The sequence below is a fragment of the Lepus europaeus genome, chromosome 11, assembly GCF_033115175.1.
Source record: "Lepus europaeus isolate LE1 chromosome 11, mLepTim1.pri, whole genome shotgun sequence".
Lineage (NCBI taxonomy): Eukaryota > Metazoa > Chordata > Mammalia > Lagomorpha > Leporidae > Lepus > Lepus europaeus.
The window spans coordinates 53,157,171-53,172,501 of record NC_084837.1 but is presented as its reverse complement, the minus strand read 5'-3'; the positions used below and the strand labels follow the sequence as shown (position 1 = coordinate 53,172,501).

Below are 15,331 nucleotides of genomic sequence, written 5' to 3'. Positions count from 1 at the left end.
CCGCATGGGAAACCAGGAGAAGCACCTGGCTCCTGGCTTTGGATCAGCGCAGTGCGCCAGCCGCAGCGTGCCAGCTGCGGCGGCCATTGGAGGGTGAACCAACGGAAAAGGAAGACCTTCCTCTCTCTCTCTCTCTCTCACTGTCCACTCTGCCTGTCTCAAAAAAAAAAAAAAAAAAAAAAAAAAAAAAAAAAAAACTAAAGGGGCAGGTGCTATAGCATAGTGTGGTAAGCCACTGCTTATGGTGCCAACATCCTATATGGGTCCTGGTTCAAGTCCCAGCTGCTTCACTTCTGATCCAGCTCCCTGCTGATGTGCCTGAGAAAGCAGTAGAAGACGGCCCAAGTGCTTAGACGCCTGCAGATGGGAGACCTAGAAGAAGCTCCTGGCTCCTGGCTTCAGCCTGGCCCAGCCCCAGCTATTGCAGTCATTTGGGAAGTGAACCAGTAGATGAAAGAATTCTCTCTCTCCCTCTCCCTCTCCCTGATTCTGCCTTTTAAGTAAACGAAAACAGAAAAGAAAAGCTCAATATATGGATTCTCTTCTCCTTTACCTTCATCTGAGCACCCCCTCTGCTCCTCATACTATGTCAGAATCCCAGGGCCGTCGCGGCGGCTCACTTGGCTAATCCTCCACCTGCGGCGCCGGCACACCGGGTTCTAGTCCCGGTTGGGGCGCCAGATTCTGTCCCGGTTGCCCCTCTTCCAGTCCAGCTCTCTGCTGTGGCCAGGGACTGCAGCGGAGGATGGCCCAAGTGCTAGGGCCCTGCACCTGCATGAGAGACTAGGAGGAAGCACCTGGCTCCTGGCTTCGGATCGCCACGGTGCGCCAGCCACAGCACGCCGGCCATGGCGGCCATTTGGGGTGTGAACCAACGGAAGGAAGACCTTTCTCTCTGTCTCTCTCTCTCTCTCTCTCACTGTCTAACTCTGCCTGTCAAAAAAAAAAAAAATACAAAGAATCCCAGAAGAAAGTAGACAGCACATTGATAACAGGCCAATTTAATCAAAGGAGTATTTAGTAAAGTATGGGCAACACTTGAGCAAGCACCAAATGATGATGTAACATCCTGAAGCTGAGTAATAACAATGCTATTGCCCAGGCTGAAGAGAAAGGAAGAGTTGCCAAAAAACAGAGAGGGCCACCCCATAGAAATCTGTGGCCCTTGGTAGAGAACACAGCTGGCGTGCAGGGATTCAACAAGGAGGGACTGAACGAATAACCTCATTCTCCTTCTACTCTTTGATCTACAGCCAGCGTCTCTTACTGGGCAAACCCAAACAGAAACCAGAGGACAGAAATGTCTCTTGAGATGTTGCAAACAGGTCAGCCTCATGGGGCACAGAACACAATAAAAAGATCTAGCAGGCAAACAGAGGATGTCCCGCATACAGCCCGCTCTCTGCTGCTTTCAATGTAAGTGATCCCACCAAGACTTTGGAAGGGATAAACTGACAGGGACAGGATTCTATGGTAGCTAAAGAACTATTTCTAGTACAGAGGATTTGCATGACGATAGAAAGGAGATGTAAGGAGAAGCACATTTGATGTCAGGGCTATTCACCACGTTTCTGGGTCACTGATGCTATCGGCATTGGAGGTAAATGAGGTGGAGCTTGGGATATTTCAGGCACGAGTGAGTCACGTACTTTTTGCCTTCTTCTCTCTCAGAAGCCTTTGAATTCCCCTTTAGCATCCTTTACCTTTGGCCCTCACACTTCCTTTCCTTCCCAGGTCCATTTCCTTTCTCTCAATACTTTTCACCAACCAGGACCAGAACCTTCCTTAGCTCAACTCACGTTTTAACAAGAGCTGGAATAAAACTAGAGAATAACTCCATAAAGAGAAATGAAGACCAGAGAAGGAAAAAAAGCTTCTGGTCAGTTTCAGAAGACATGACCCCCCCCCCCAGCAAGGAGCCAGAGAGGGCTAAAAAGGAGCAGGAGATGAATGTGGTATCTGAGTAAGATTGAAACAAGGAGGACTGGAATAAGAACAAGAATAAAAGTCATAGGAGAGGAGGGAGAGCAGAGATAGCTGGGGTGTGGTGACAAGGAGCCAGGTGGAGGGGTAAGCCTTGATTCATGTAAGAGATAGGTTGCAACAGAAGGTAACTAGGATGATAAGAGTTGAAAAATAAGGGGGCTGGCGCTGTGGCACAGTGGGTAAATCCACCACCTGCAGTGCTGGCATCCCATGTGGGCACCAGTTCAAATCCCGGCTGCTCCTCTTCTGGGCCAGCTCTCTGCTATGGCCTAGGAAAGCAGTAGAAGATGGCCCAAGTCCTTGGGCCCCTGAACCTGCATGGGAGACCTGGAAGAAACTCTTGGCTCCTGGCTTCAGATTGGCGCAGCTCAGCCATTGTGGCCATCTGGGGAGTGAACCAGCGGATGGAAGACCTCTCTCTCTCTCTGCCTCTGTCTCTCTGTAACTGTGCCTTTCAAATAAATAAATAAATAAATCTTTTTTAAAAATTAAAAATCAGAAGGAAGATATGCAGGATGGAAAAAGGGATGAGATGAAACCAGTTGGAACAGTCGCGAGGGAATTCACGTGGGACAATTTTGAAGTCTCCTCCATCCCTGCTACCTTTCTCTGTCCCACATTCTCGACACACATCCCATCCCCCTACTCAAACAGGAAGGACACAGAAGAAGGAGGCCTCCAGTTGTTCTCCTTCCTAGCGCCACCTTCTCATTTCTGCCACCAAGAAGTTGTCCCCTGAGGTGACTCTTTTGGAACTCCCCTACCTTCCCATTGCTTTCACGCTGACGGTTTGCTGTGGACATCGCAGTTGTAGGATGACAGCTGGTGACTACGGGGGCATGGGGAACAGCACCAAAGAGAAACCAGGGTTTGGAGACTGCGCTGCAGCAGGATGGGAGGCCAGAGGTCAACATGGGAGACTAAGATACAGCTAGGAACCAAAATCAGACAGCAGGACGTTAGCCCTTGCAAGACAATTTGTGCCACTTCACCCTCCCTGCAGGACAGGTTAGGAGCGTCTTACCTCCCTCACTGCTGGAGGCAGTCCTTGCTCCTGGCTCTGGTCTTATTTGAGTAGGTCAGTACAGGTGAGTGTGGCACCCAGCCGGACACTCATGCTTCTCACTGACCATAGGAGGAGCCCTTTACTGCTAACCAGGTGACGTCCACAGATACACAAAGGCAGCAGCCTATGAAGATGCTCACAAAATATCCATTGTAGATTTCTAAAAATTGTTTTCTGAGTTACTGTGTCCAGATTTGTTGACTATCAAGTGCAGAAGGCATCCAATTTCTGCTCTGTTACCTGATTTGGGGAAAATTCTGATGCTAGTGATGAGCGGGCACCAATTACACAGCTCTGGACATCATTTACCCTCCACACAGCCCTGGCCTCTAGTCAGAATGATTCTTATTTTCCAGTTAGTCCTGAAATTCTTCCCTAGCCATTGGAGATGCTCTAATGTTTAACATCCACCCATCCTTCCCACTGTAGTCTCCTTGTTTTGTGTGTATCATCAAAGAATCATTTTTATAGAGATTACTGGAACTGGCATTGTGACACAGTGCATTAAGCCCCCACTTGTAAAGCCAGCATCCCATATGGGCACCAGTTCAAGTCCCAGCTGCTCCATTTCTGATCCAGCTCCCCACTAATGTGCCAAGGAAAGCAGTGGAAGATTGGCCCAAGTGCTTGGGCCCCTGCAACCACATGGAATATGTGGATAAAGCTCCTGGCTCCTGGCTTCAGCCTGGCTCATCCCTGGCCATTGCAGCCATTTGGGCAGTGAACCAACAGATGGAAACGCACTATTTCTCTCTCTTAGATCTCTCTATCTTAGATATCTCCCTCAGCTCCCTCTCTAAGGAAAGCAATATCTTCCCTCTGCTGGTTCACTCACCAGATGGCCACAATGGCCAGGAATGAACCAGGCTGAAGCCAGGAGGCAGGAGGCAGGAGCTTCATCTGGGTCTCCCACGTGAATACAGGGGCCCAAGCACTCAGACCATCTTCCATTGCTTTTTCCCAGGCCATTAGCAGGAAGCTGTATGGGAAGTGGGATCAATCAGTGCCCATATGGAATGCCAGTTTCTCAGGTGGCAGCTTTAACCCACCAGGCCACAGTGCTGGCCCCAGAGAATCAAAATCTCTTCTTGAGATCCAGATCTCATTCCCATTGAATCTTAACTATCCTGGGCTTCTATCCCTAAAGTCTAGGGGGTGCATTCTTTGAGAATGAGGAGGACAAGTCCAAAGCTGTGCCAGAGTAGGTTGGGCCTCCACATGTGGCACCAGCATCCCATATGGGTGCTGGCTCAAGTCCCCGCTGCACCACATTCAATCCAGCTCCCTGTTAATGGCCTGGGAAGGCAATGGAAGATGGCCCAAACATTTGGGCCCCACCCTTGCATCCATATGGGAGACCGGGAAGAAGCTCCTGGCTCCTGGCTTCTGATTGGCCCAGCTCCAGCTGTTGGGCCATTTGGGAAGTGAACCAGCGGATGGAAGACTTCTCTCTCTGTCTCTCCCTCCCTTTGTGTTTTTTTGTTTTGTTTTGTTTTGTTTTGTTTTTTGTTTGTTTTTGTTTTTGTTTTTGTTTTTGTGGGAGGTAAAATAGCAAGGTTTATTAGGGAAGGGACATCCGTCATGACAGATGGGCACCTCTCCAGACAGGACCTGCTCTCCCTCTCTTTGTAACTCTTCCTCTCAAATAAATAAATCTGTAAAGAGAGAGAGAGAGAATGAGGGGGAGACAGAAACAGGGGTCCTAAGCCCAAAGCAAGACAAGAAGTAGGGAGTTTGTGATTCAGCTTCTATAAAGTCACCCACCTCTCATCTGACTCTGATCTTGAGAATGAACATGGACAGTGGTTCATGATACCAGGATCTCCCTGCATAACTATTGGACAGTACCACAAAGAACAACAGGGCCTGGGGAAATTTAGGAAGGGACCTGGGAACCAGGGAGTTATTAGGAGTCATGCCAACCACACGGGGGCACTGCGTCCCCATGAGCCGGACTACACTGCCTAGGACCAACAAAGCAAGGAGGTCAGTCAAGGACAGCAAACCCCCTCCCCAGCTCCCAGTAGACAGCACCCTTCCCTCTATCTAATGCTTATACTTCTCATGCAAAGGCATCTATACGCTAGACATACACGCTCTACATGATGCACACTCACACAAATGCCATGTAAATGTAATTCGCTCCCATTTGTGAAGATTACCCTGCTCTCAGTGTTACCCATGGAGGCAGATATGCAGAAAAAAAATCTGCCTTTCCTTCCATATTGCAAACAGCTACCACTGCCAGCGAAGATTGAGGCCAACTGCAGTTCTTTGCCTTTCCTGTTGTTTTGCTTAATAGTGGGCTCCAAGGACTCCAAGACTACCCTGCACATGGGTGTCCAACACATTCACCATCCGAGAGCCAGCTCCACAACCCTGCTGAACACCCAATACCGCATCCCACTCCTGACCATGGCCTGCCTCTTTTAAAGTAGACTCCGTCCTATGGGAGACAGCGGTGAAATGCTCAAGAATCAAGAGCATATTCCACGCCTCACCTCATGCCCACCCATGTGTCAGCACTAGCATACTGCATCAGCCCCAGCTCCGTTCCATTAAGGAAAGTGTGTAATTGCCTTGGGGGTTCTATAAATCAATGTAGCCAATGACCTTATAATAATAGCCCAACCGCAGTACCCTTGCCAATAATGCTACAAGGTGCCTTTTCTTTTTGACTTCTCATGCCCCAACAGTCCAAGAATCAGCCTGCACCCACCAAACCATATCTGAATTCCTCTTGAGGGTTGTTGTTGAGAACCATAAACATGGTCGTCTTAGTTTCCACAGCTCTTGGATTCCATGGCCATGGCAGAGGAATTCCCAGGAGGAAACCCTCTCCTGTGCTGTGACCAGCTTCCAGGTGGGATGGACCATGAGCAGGCCAACCCCAACAGTAACTGCATTAGCTCTGTTCTATTGCTCATACTGAACCACCCAAAATGGAATCTAAGCCGCCCTTAGGAAGGGCCCTGCAGGAAGGTAGGTAGTAAAATATCCTTGGCTCTTCTTTCTTGAAGATCCTGATGCTGGTGGCATCTCTGAAATCCTATGGCCTTTCTTGATGCTCCTCTCTCCCAAGTTTGAAAATACCATCCGTATCAAGAACATCATTCCACTGGAACAGCAGCCTGTTTCTATATGGTCATATTTTGCGACGTGTCCATGGTACATAGACCCTCTTTCATAGTTTTTGTTACTTTGAGAAGATAATTTAAGAGTTGGGCAGGGAGAAGTTAGGAAACAGGGGGAATGACGCAGGCATACCCGGCCAAGAACAATGCTGGTGCTGAGATTCCTCTATAGTTTATTGTCACAGCAGAAGTTGTGGGAGACAGGAGGGCACCCTCCACACATAACACATATGGTCAGAGCCCCAGGGTAGCCCTTCCCACCTCGATGCCAAGCCCCAAGCAGTCCAGCCCACACTTGGCTCCCTCCCCCATCCCACTCTAGATGCACGCTGACAGCTACCAAAGTTAGTGCAGCCACATGGCCCCAGGCCCCTTCCTATTGCCCTAGCTCCAATCCCTCCACCACTCTCGTTCACTGCCCACTGCCTTCCATTCTGACTTTCTTTTTACACTTAAGATGTTTATGTCCCATCCTGAGGGCCGCTAACCCATCAGCAAGCCTCCCCAGACACACATTCATTCAGGCCCACACCCTAGAGAGGCCTAAAGAGTTAACAAGAAGCCATATCAGCTTTGGTGAATGGAGTCCCCGCCCCAAGTCTCCTGCCCTTGCAAATATGGGATAAGTATGGAGAGTCTGATTGGAGGCTCCAGACAACTACAACCACCTCTTATCCCTCCTCTACAGACACCTAGACCAAGGAGAGAGGACGCACGTCTTCTCCTTCACAACACCAGAATGGGAGATGGGGATAATTTGGGGGTCTGGGTCCCTAAGAGATATTAGGACATCTCTCACAGGAGCTGGGGGGAATCACAGGTTAAAGGTCAAGGTTAGGGTAGCAATCAAAGATCAAGGTTGTCTCCCCCCATGATCTGCCCATTTTCCCTTGCTTGCTCTGGCCCAGTGCCCTTATGCACCTCCCAGGTTAGTGCTGGGGGAGGTGAGGGCTGGGTCCCACACCAGGACAACAAGGATCGCTCAACAGGAGACCTCCATAGTGTGCCCTGGAGGCCCTGAAGGCAGAGTGCCAGACTCGCTGCTCTGGGACAGGGTGCGAGAGCGGGACCGGCTGCCATCAATGGACGCTGCGCTGGTCAGAGAGGCTGTGCGAGACCGGGACAGGCGAGTCATGCAGGATGAGGCCACTGTGGAGACAGGACAAGCAAGCGGTCAGAGAGGAGGTGGGGAAGGCAGCGGGGTGCTTGGGTGGGGCCGGGGGTCAATGAGCTTGATCTGGCAGATGGGGGGAGTGTCTAGGAATTAACCTAAGAGGTTCCATCCCTCCTCTTGTGCAGTATCCCCGGTCTTCATGATAGCCCCTCTTCCCATACTCACTGTAGCCCATGCCTTGCAGGAAGTATTTGAAGGCCTCGGTCAGTTTGCCTGGCTATGGAAGTAAGATGAGGAGAGGGAAAGAATGAGATGAGGTTAAGGCCGAGCTAGAGCCCAAAACCATGGTCTATGTGGGGTTGGGTGCGTGGCACAGGGCAGAGTTCTGTGCCACTAATATTCCACCCCACTTCCCCATCCCATGGGCAGCAGGGTACTCACCTGAGTCAGCTGGGGCTGACCTCCAGAGTCAGCCATCTGTTCAGGAGAGCACCACCCAGAAAAAAACAATGCACACATAAATCAAAGGAGCCACGGGAGCAGATAGCTGTCCTAGCTTCCTCACTTGAGGCCCTCTGCTTTATCTTCATTCAAGTACCTCCAAGCACCTCTAAGAACCTCTCAGTACCCTGGTGGTTTAGAAGCTGAGTCTGCAGAGGAAAGATATATGGCTCTGGACAGGGGGCCAGGAGGCAGGCTGGGCACGGAGCAGGGTTACTGACCTTCAGGAACGAGGTCTGGGTAGGGTCCAGTTTTGAGTTACATTCCACCTGGAGTAAGGAGGAGGCAGATGAATGAAAGAGGAAAACATCCCTGCGGCCCCTCTTCCCCAAGAGACCCAGGGACCCAGACCCCAATTCTTTTCTTATCAACCCCTTTACCCAGTTCTTCCTTATCAGTAACCAAATGTCTACAGCCCAAAGTTGATCTCCCTGTCCCAAACAGGGCTTGCCCCTTGACAAGGTACTCCTCTGATCACCACCCTAAATCCAACACCACCTCCAAGATATCCAACTGACCACAGCATCTTCATGGGGTGCTTGGTCTCCCACCACCAGCATCACAGGGCACCTGGAGGCAATGTTGGGGAGAAGTCGGTGAGCCTTTGGCACCTCACCTGCCTCTTCCTAGCAGAGCAGCCCAGGAAACATGGGGCTCCCAAGAAGCAGCAGCCCTCCATTTCCCCTCTCTGATCCCACCAAGAGGCTGTAGTGGGGGAAGAGGAAGACCGAGAGGGAAGAGAGTCGCTAAATAGGATGGGTGGGTGGCAACAAGCAAATCCCTGGCAAATGCCCCTCCTTCTAAGGGCTTCAAGCACCTAGGGGAGATCCAGGGAGGGGGCAAAGCCTTATCTCTTAAAGTCTTACTTGAGGGTGATGTCACCGCCACGCTCGAAGTTCAGATCTCGGCGGCTAGAAAAGGTTACAACAGTAGGGATTTGAGGCAGGCGGCGCTACTGGTAGCTACCATTACCCGTCCGGACACAAGCTATCTTCCCAGAGGGAAGCAATCATTCCCCTTAGAGCTACGGTCAAATACTGGTGACTAGAAGTGGAAAACTGAAGAAAGTGGCAGGCAGACCCCAAGCACAACCCCAACAGTCATTTGTGCCCAAGATCCTTGCTCGGAAGGCAGTGAAGCAGACTGAAGGGCACAGAACAAAATGTTGTCTTACTACTGGGAATCCAAACTCCTGGGAGGGAAACAAGAGAAAGGAGACAGAGCCTCTACATTCTTCCCCAGGTCTGTCCCGAAGCCGCCGCCCCAGCTGCACACCAAAGCCTGCCCACCTTGACCACTGTGTGCTGGGACCTCCCTCTCCTCCTCTGTGCCAGCCCAGGACCCCTGGTGACTGCTTCTGCATCCCCCCACCACACACACACGTAAACACACACAGAGCCCACCCACTTGTTGTAGCTGTTCCAATACAGTTCAATGTTGTCCAGATTGGGTGCATTTGTAATGATATTTCTATATTTTTGTATCAGCTCGGAATTTCCAGACAGCTCTTCCTAAAGGAGAAAAGAAGAGACAAAATTAGGGTTGGAAGCGAGTCAACAATTACTGCATGAGCAGAGGCAAACTTTCTTCTTTCCCTGGATCCTGTCTCTGTCCCTGAAGAAGTCACCCCATGCATTCCGGTCCCTGCTGGTCTGCTCTGCCCCTTCCTTCTTCCATAACCACATACCTGGCTGAAAAGATGCCCAAGGATCATCTCCGACATGGAAGAGGTGAGGCCTGTTAGCTGTGAGGAAAGGCAGGCGGCAAAGTTCAGAACGTTTTATGGAAAAAGAGACCCAGGCAGGTGATAACGGCTTCACTGTCCTGCCCCATCAGGGTCCACTCAGTGATGCTAACCAGAGTCTACCTGGACCCATAAAAGGGAATCCCCCACTCCAGGTCGCAGCACACAAACCCCTTCAAACCTTGTGGGCTGCCCAATCCATCCAGCCCTTGGCATTGGGATCAATGTTGATGAGGACAAGACCTTCGACCGTGTCCGGGTGGTTAAGCTGAGGGGCGGCAGAAGGGTGAAATCACAAACGGCACAGCCCCATCCCCTCCCCCATGGAGCTCTACCTACGCTTGGGCTCCCCTAGGGCCTGATCCTCACCCCCACACCCGCTGCCTCCCCCCAAGACACACTACTGAGCAACGCTCTCCTCATCGGCCTGGGCCCTCCCTTCCCTTGTCTGGGGCTTTCCTTTCTTACAGCATATCGCGACAGGACGTAGGCTCCCGCTCCAACACCAACTCCAATTATTGTAGAGAAACTGTGAAAAGGAAATGTACATTGCATGGGCTCTGTGGTCCCAAACCTGCCACAGCCCAGTCTCTTCAAACCCCTCAGCCTCCTTCCCAAGGGCACAGGCACGAAGAGGAATAAAAGAGACCCTCCTCTGGGGGATGCTGGAAACAAAAGGAAGGCCCCAAGGAGTGAAAGCCTGGACTGGTAGCCGGCGTCGACCCTGAAGTCTAGCCCCAGCCGGGTGACCTGGTGACTTAAAAAGAAACAACCAGCCAGACGCTGTTTTCCTGCACATTCTGTTTTCAGGAGCGAGTTCAGCTCGTTCTGCTTCAGTTCCCAGCTCCTCTAGAGCTGGGGTGGGGAACTATGTCTCTGCCAAGGGCCATGTGGATATTTATAACATCATTCACGGGCCATATAAAATCATCGTCTGAAAAATTAGCCTGCTACAGATTTAATGAATTTCGAGTCCCGCCTGCGTTCGCCTTGGCACGCCGGGCCAAATGATTCTACGGGGCCTTATATGGCCCACGGGCCAGACATTCCCCACCCCTGCTCTAGAACTTGAAGCGAGATGTGAAAACAGACAAAACCTTAGGGAACAGCAGCAAGAATGGGAGAATGCAGGCAACAAAGTGAACCAGAGCCACCGCGAGCTCTGGTGCCTAGGAGAAGCCACACCAAGAACACAACCCAGGAACCAGCACCTGCCTTTGCAAACCCAAGAAGCCTCCTGGGCTTTCCCTTCCTGCTCCCACTCTCTCTGACGTACAGGGCTCCCAGTTCACCAGGTGTGTGTACAGAGGAGGGCAGGTGGGAGGGAAAGAGACAGGTCTATCTGGTTCCTCAGGGATTAGGCAACCCCTTCCTCTTCTTCCCCAGCTTCCTGATCAGAGAAGCCCTTCCTCAGCCCAGGGCAGGGCCACGCATCGGCCCTTCCTTCTCCACTGCACCCGCTCCGACTACTCCACTGGCTCTCCTTGATTCTCCAATCCCCCCACCCTTCCTCTCCACAATCAAGGTGGGAGCATGGAGGAGTAGGGATGTATGGAGGGCAGAGAGAAAACAGGCTAAGGCCCACAGAGGACACCTGAGGTCTAAGGGACTCCCTAAGCTGGGAAGAGAACTCTGGTCTGGAAGGGGCCCCAGGCTCTCACTTTAAGTACTGCAGGATGCAAGGGATCATGTCTGCAAGCTGGTCCAGCGACGGGTACTGATAGCTGCAGAAGAGAAGAGTGTTAAGAAGACACCACCTTGCCCCCGGGGTCCCCACCTCGGGATGCCCTCCTCATCCTTGGGCCTCCCACCCCCAGTGGGATTTGCCCCACACCTGCCTTCTGCCTCACAGTCTGGGGAAGGGGTTAGGAGCTCATTCTCACCCCAAAGGGAACACAGGAGCCCCCTCTTCCATTCCAGGAGCATCCACATGAACCCGCACAAAGTTCTGGATGATTTCCTGCATGTCCCCAAACTGAAACAGTGGCTGGAAGCAAGATTTATCTAAAGAGAACCCACATCACCCCCAACAACAGATCAGACAGGCAAAAGCGTCCCCAAGTCTGAACCCACCCTCTTTCTTTCATGCTACAGTCACACTCAGAGGAAATTTCTTGACATGTTCGCCCCACAGCCCCTTTTCTGCTCACACAGACCCTTCCTCTCCTATGGGGTTTTTACCCCACCCCAACCCCAGTTTCCCCCTAGAAAGGAAAAGGAGGGAAAACCAAGGTCCTTACAGTTGAGTCCCACATCATGGTAGGTGAGTATCGCTGGGCGTTTGGGTTTGGGGGTGCCATAAACAGTAAAAGTGACAGAGCCATAAGGTGTCTCCACTGAGTGAGTCTGCGGGAAAACAGGTCACCATCAGGTAGGAACAGGAGCCAGAGGACACAAAAGTCAGGGACTTAGGGAAATATGCCAACAGAGGGTGAGGCTGAGAGTGGGAAAGAATCATGCAAGATGGGGGAACATGGGAAAAGGAAGGAGGGAGCGGGGCAAGATTGGGGGAAGGGAGGACTGGTGGGGGGGCAGGAGAAAGAGCCAAGCAGGGGCCCTCTCTCTACCAGGGGAGAAGAGAGCCCCTTCTCCTGCCCATGCTGTTACCTGTCCCTGGTCCAGAAGGATTCTGGCAGCTAACTCAGCCTCCTGGAGACACACACATACAAACACACAAAACCACATATTCATAGATGGAGAACGAACACAAGGGGAGAGGTAGAGAGACCAACAGAGACCAAAGACAGAAAGAGATTGACAAATAAGAGACATGGAGAGGATGAAGGTTAGTGTAGTGACAAGACAAGGGCCTGGACTCCTAGCTGCAGTGCACGGGGGACAAGGCACGGGCAGAGGTGGAGAAAGTAGGGGATGGGTTAGGATCAGATCAGTGGGCTTGGGAAGCCAGGAGGCCAGGAGAGAGCTTAGACATCTGGAATGCACTCAGGTACGGGAGTCAGAGGGTCTCTAGTAACCTTGGCCGCCTGGGGTGTCTGTCCTGGCAACAGGGGCTTCTCCTCGGTGATCTGCACCTCCTGCAGCTCTGCCATGGTGGCCTGCAAGGTGAGGAAACCAGGAGAGAGGGGAGGTGAGGTTTGTCTCTACACCCTCACCTCTCTTGAAGTGCCTGGCTGTTTCTCTCAACACAGGGCAATGCCAGGTGCACAGGGACCCAGGAGCTGAAATCCACCTGGGGAATGGCCACAGGGCCTTTCCTCCACCCAGCTCCATTTCCAGGCCAACCGGGAGCAGGGGCAGTGGAAGAGGAATCCAGACACCACTTCTCTTTGGACTAGCCATCCCCACTGGCGCCCCTCGATCCCCCTCCCTTCCAGCCTGAACGGAAATATCAGGGTAGAGCAACAGGGCAGCTCAGATTTCCCGTGTTATATTTAGGGGCCACCCCACACTCTCAGCTAGAGGGTGACACTCGTGGCTCAGTGACTAGATACTCTAGAGGTACCCAGGGACAGGGCAGTGGCAGTTCACAATTGACTACGACCTTCAGTTGAAGCTCCAAGGTCAGCAGTCAAGGAAAAGGGGCTAAAACTGTCCAAAGCAAAGACCAATAGGCAGCAGGGGGAAAAAACAAGAGGGACATGTGTGTGCAACCAACCCAATAGCTCCTTTTCTCCCAAGACTTGCCCACCTGATTATGAATGAACTAGCCTACATTCAACAGAAGCGGGGCCAGGGAAGAGCAGAGCACCTGTGCAGGCCAGCAAAGTAACAAGCCTGCAGCCCGGGGTTTGGGGTCACTTACTGGGCTCCTATTCACTGGATGCAGTGGGACTGCCAGTCCGGGTTCTCACGCCTCCTCACCGTGAGGTCTGAGAACACATAGAAACAAGGTGACTGCCCCGAGAGAAAGAACTCTGGGTCTTTTAGGGACAGAAAGCTTCAGCCAAAACTCCGACTGGGTCACTAACCCTCCCCAGTCTCTACCCCCTGGGTCCAGAGAACACGACCTTTCGGCATCGACTGGAATCAATACAGGCTGGGGCAGTTATTAGTCCAGGCTGGGGGGCGGGGGAGGAAGTGCTGATGTGGAGGAAAGAGTGTGGCTGCGTGCAAACCTCTGGATTCTAATCCCAGCTCTGCCACTACCCTATGACCTTGGCCCAGTTGGTCACTACTCTTGGCCTCAATGTACCATCTGTAATCTAGAAGGGGCACTAAGCGGTCCCTAGGATTTTTGACAGCTCTTGACTGCGATGAGGGTGGCAGAGCAGAGCTGTTCCCCTGCACCGTTTAAAAACAAACAAGCCTCGTGCCTTCACTTCCCTCCTCCACCCACCCAGTCTCCCGGTAGATCCTGCGGGTGCAGGGGAGAGGGCGGTCCCAAAACCTCCTCCCTGTCTCCCCCGACGGCCCGCTAGAGGCAAGCACCAGCTGGGAAGGGATGGATAGGACTAGGGAACGACCGGGCGCAGCACCCGGAACCCGGCCCTACCTCGCCGGTCCCCTGGGGACCGACCCCTCGCGTGGCCGGCGAGGGGCTCCTAGACCCCGGGTGCAAATCCCGCGCACGCCCCAGTACGCCCGCCGCCCGCGGAGCCGCCGCCTTTGTGCCCCGCGGCGGAGCGCCCCCTCCTTGCAGGCCTCTTCCCCCGAGCCATCGGCCCCAGGCGCTGGGGCTCAAACAGCCCACTGGCCCGGACGCCGCCCCCAGGCCCCGAGGCCCTCCGCCTGCCCCTCCCCCTACCTGCTGCCGCCGCGGCCGCTTCCACCTTCACTTGCCTTTGACTCGGGCCCGCCCCGGCCCGGGCTCCCCACGGACCCGCCCCCCGGCCCGCCCCCGGCCCGGCCGCTCCCAGCAGATCCGCCCCTGACCCCCCGTAAACACGCCCCCCTCACCCCCGCCCAGGCCGTCCGCCGCTCCAGGCGGGGTGGGGGACTCGGCGGAAGGCTGGCGGCTGGGAGCGTCCAGGCTGCGCTCTCGCCCCCCACGACGCCCCCCGGCGGGGCGGCGTGGGGTGTGCATGCGTGGGTACCCTAAGCGGGCCGAGGGAGCCCACGCCCGCCCTCAGCGCCGCCCCTGCCCATGACACGGGCTGCCCGTCCACTCGGGCTCTTTCCTTTGCCCCCAGACTCGCTGGAGGGGACGGGTAGGGGGCGGACGTTCCCAGGGTGCTGGCACCCCACGATTTCCACTCTGCCCGGCCGGAAACAGGGCCAGGTTAAGGAAGGAGGGGGTGGGCGGGAACCGCCGCCGCGGACCTAGGGTCTGGCGGGCAGGGAGGGGCAGCAGAGCCGGCCGCTGGTAGGGCTGGGGGACGTCGGAGGCTCGGGAGTCCGGGCTCCCGGGGTCCTGGTACCTCTTCGTTTGCCGCGTCCCGACGCTTGCTCTCTGGCTGCTCCGGGAGAAGTTGGACAACAAGGCGGGGGCGGGGGGGCGCTATAAATAGAGGGCGAGACCAGGCGGGGGGGAGAGCGTGGCCAGCGGGGACTCCAGGGTCAAGGCCCCGAGCGGGGCGGGGGAGCGGCCGGGGACCCCCAGGGCTCCGACTCCCGGGTAAACAGGCGCGGGGGCGGGGCTAAGGTTGCGGGGGGGTGTAGTAGGGGCTAGGGGAGGACGCAGTGTCCCGGGCTGGGACCCAAGAGACCCTGTGGCTTCGGCGCTAACCCCTCCCAGTCCGGCCCAGAAAAGGAGGGCGAGACCAGCTCAGACCGGCTGAGTCGCAGCGCTCAGGCCGAGGTGTCTTTGGAGACGGCGGCGTCTCCTTCGCTGCCTGGATCGGTTTGCCCCTTAGACTCCTCTCTGTCGCCCACCCCCAGAGTCACCC

General features: G+C 54.0%; 1 protein-coding gene across 8 annotated transcripts; it reads right to left on the bottom strand.

The window, feature by feature from the left end:
• Positions 1-6,342: 6,342 nt before the first annotated feature.
• Positions 6,343-14,938, bottom strand: NDRG2 (NDRG family member 2). Of its 8 annotated transcripts, none has more exons than XM_062205518.1 (17): positions 14,864-14,938; positions 13,309-13,375; positions 12,521-12,601; positions 12,153-12,194; positions 11,786-11,891; positions 11,429-11,549; positions 11,207-11,269; positions 10,014-10,074; positions 9,727-9,813; positions 9,489-9,545; positions 9,209-9,312; positions 8,668-8,712; positions 8,320-8,371; positions 8,023-8,070; positions 7,742-7,777; positions 7,526-7,577; positions 6,343-7,335 (listed from the first exon to the last, which is right to left on the bottom strand). In XM_062205518.1, exons 3-17 carry the CDS (start codon positions 12,593-12,595, stop codon positions 7,169-7,171), a joined length of 1,116 nt encoding a protein of 371 aa, XP_062061502.1. In that variant the 5' UTR covers positions 12,596-12,601; positions 13,309-13,375; positions 14,864-14,938; the 3' UTR covers positions 6,343-7,168. The 8 variants fall into 8 exon arrangements, with proteins under 8 accessions (XP_062061502.1, XP_062061501.1, XP_062061503.1 ...); XM_062205517.1 differs by lacking the exon at positions 14,864-14,938 and adding an exon at positions 14,251-14,323; XM_062205519.1 differs by lacking the exon at positions 14,864-14,938 and adding an exon at positions 13,999-14,093.
• Between the last annotated feature and the right edge of the window lie 393 nt (positions 14,939-15,331).

Coding starts and splice junctions, on each gene's coding strand:
- NDRG2 (XM_062205518.1), bottom strand. CDS start 12,595: ATGGCAGAGCTGCAGGAGGTGCAGATCACCGAGGAGAAGCCCCTGTTG. Junction 12,195..12,520: donor AGACACCCCAGGCGGCCAAG/GTTACTAGAGAC, acceptor GTGTGTCTCCAG/GAGGCTGAGTTAGCTGCCAG. Junction 8,372..8,667: donor GGCGGTGACATCACCCTCAA/GTAAGACTTTAA, acceptor CATTGCCTCCAG/GTGCCCTGTGATGCTGGTGG.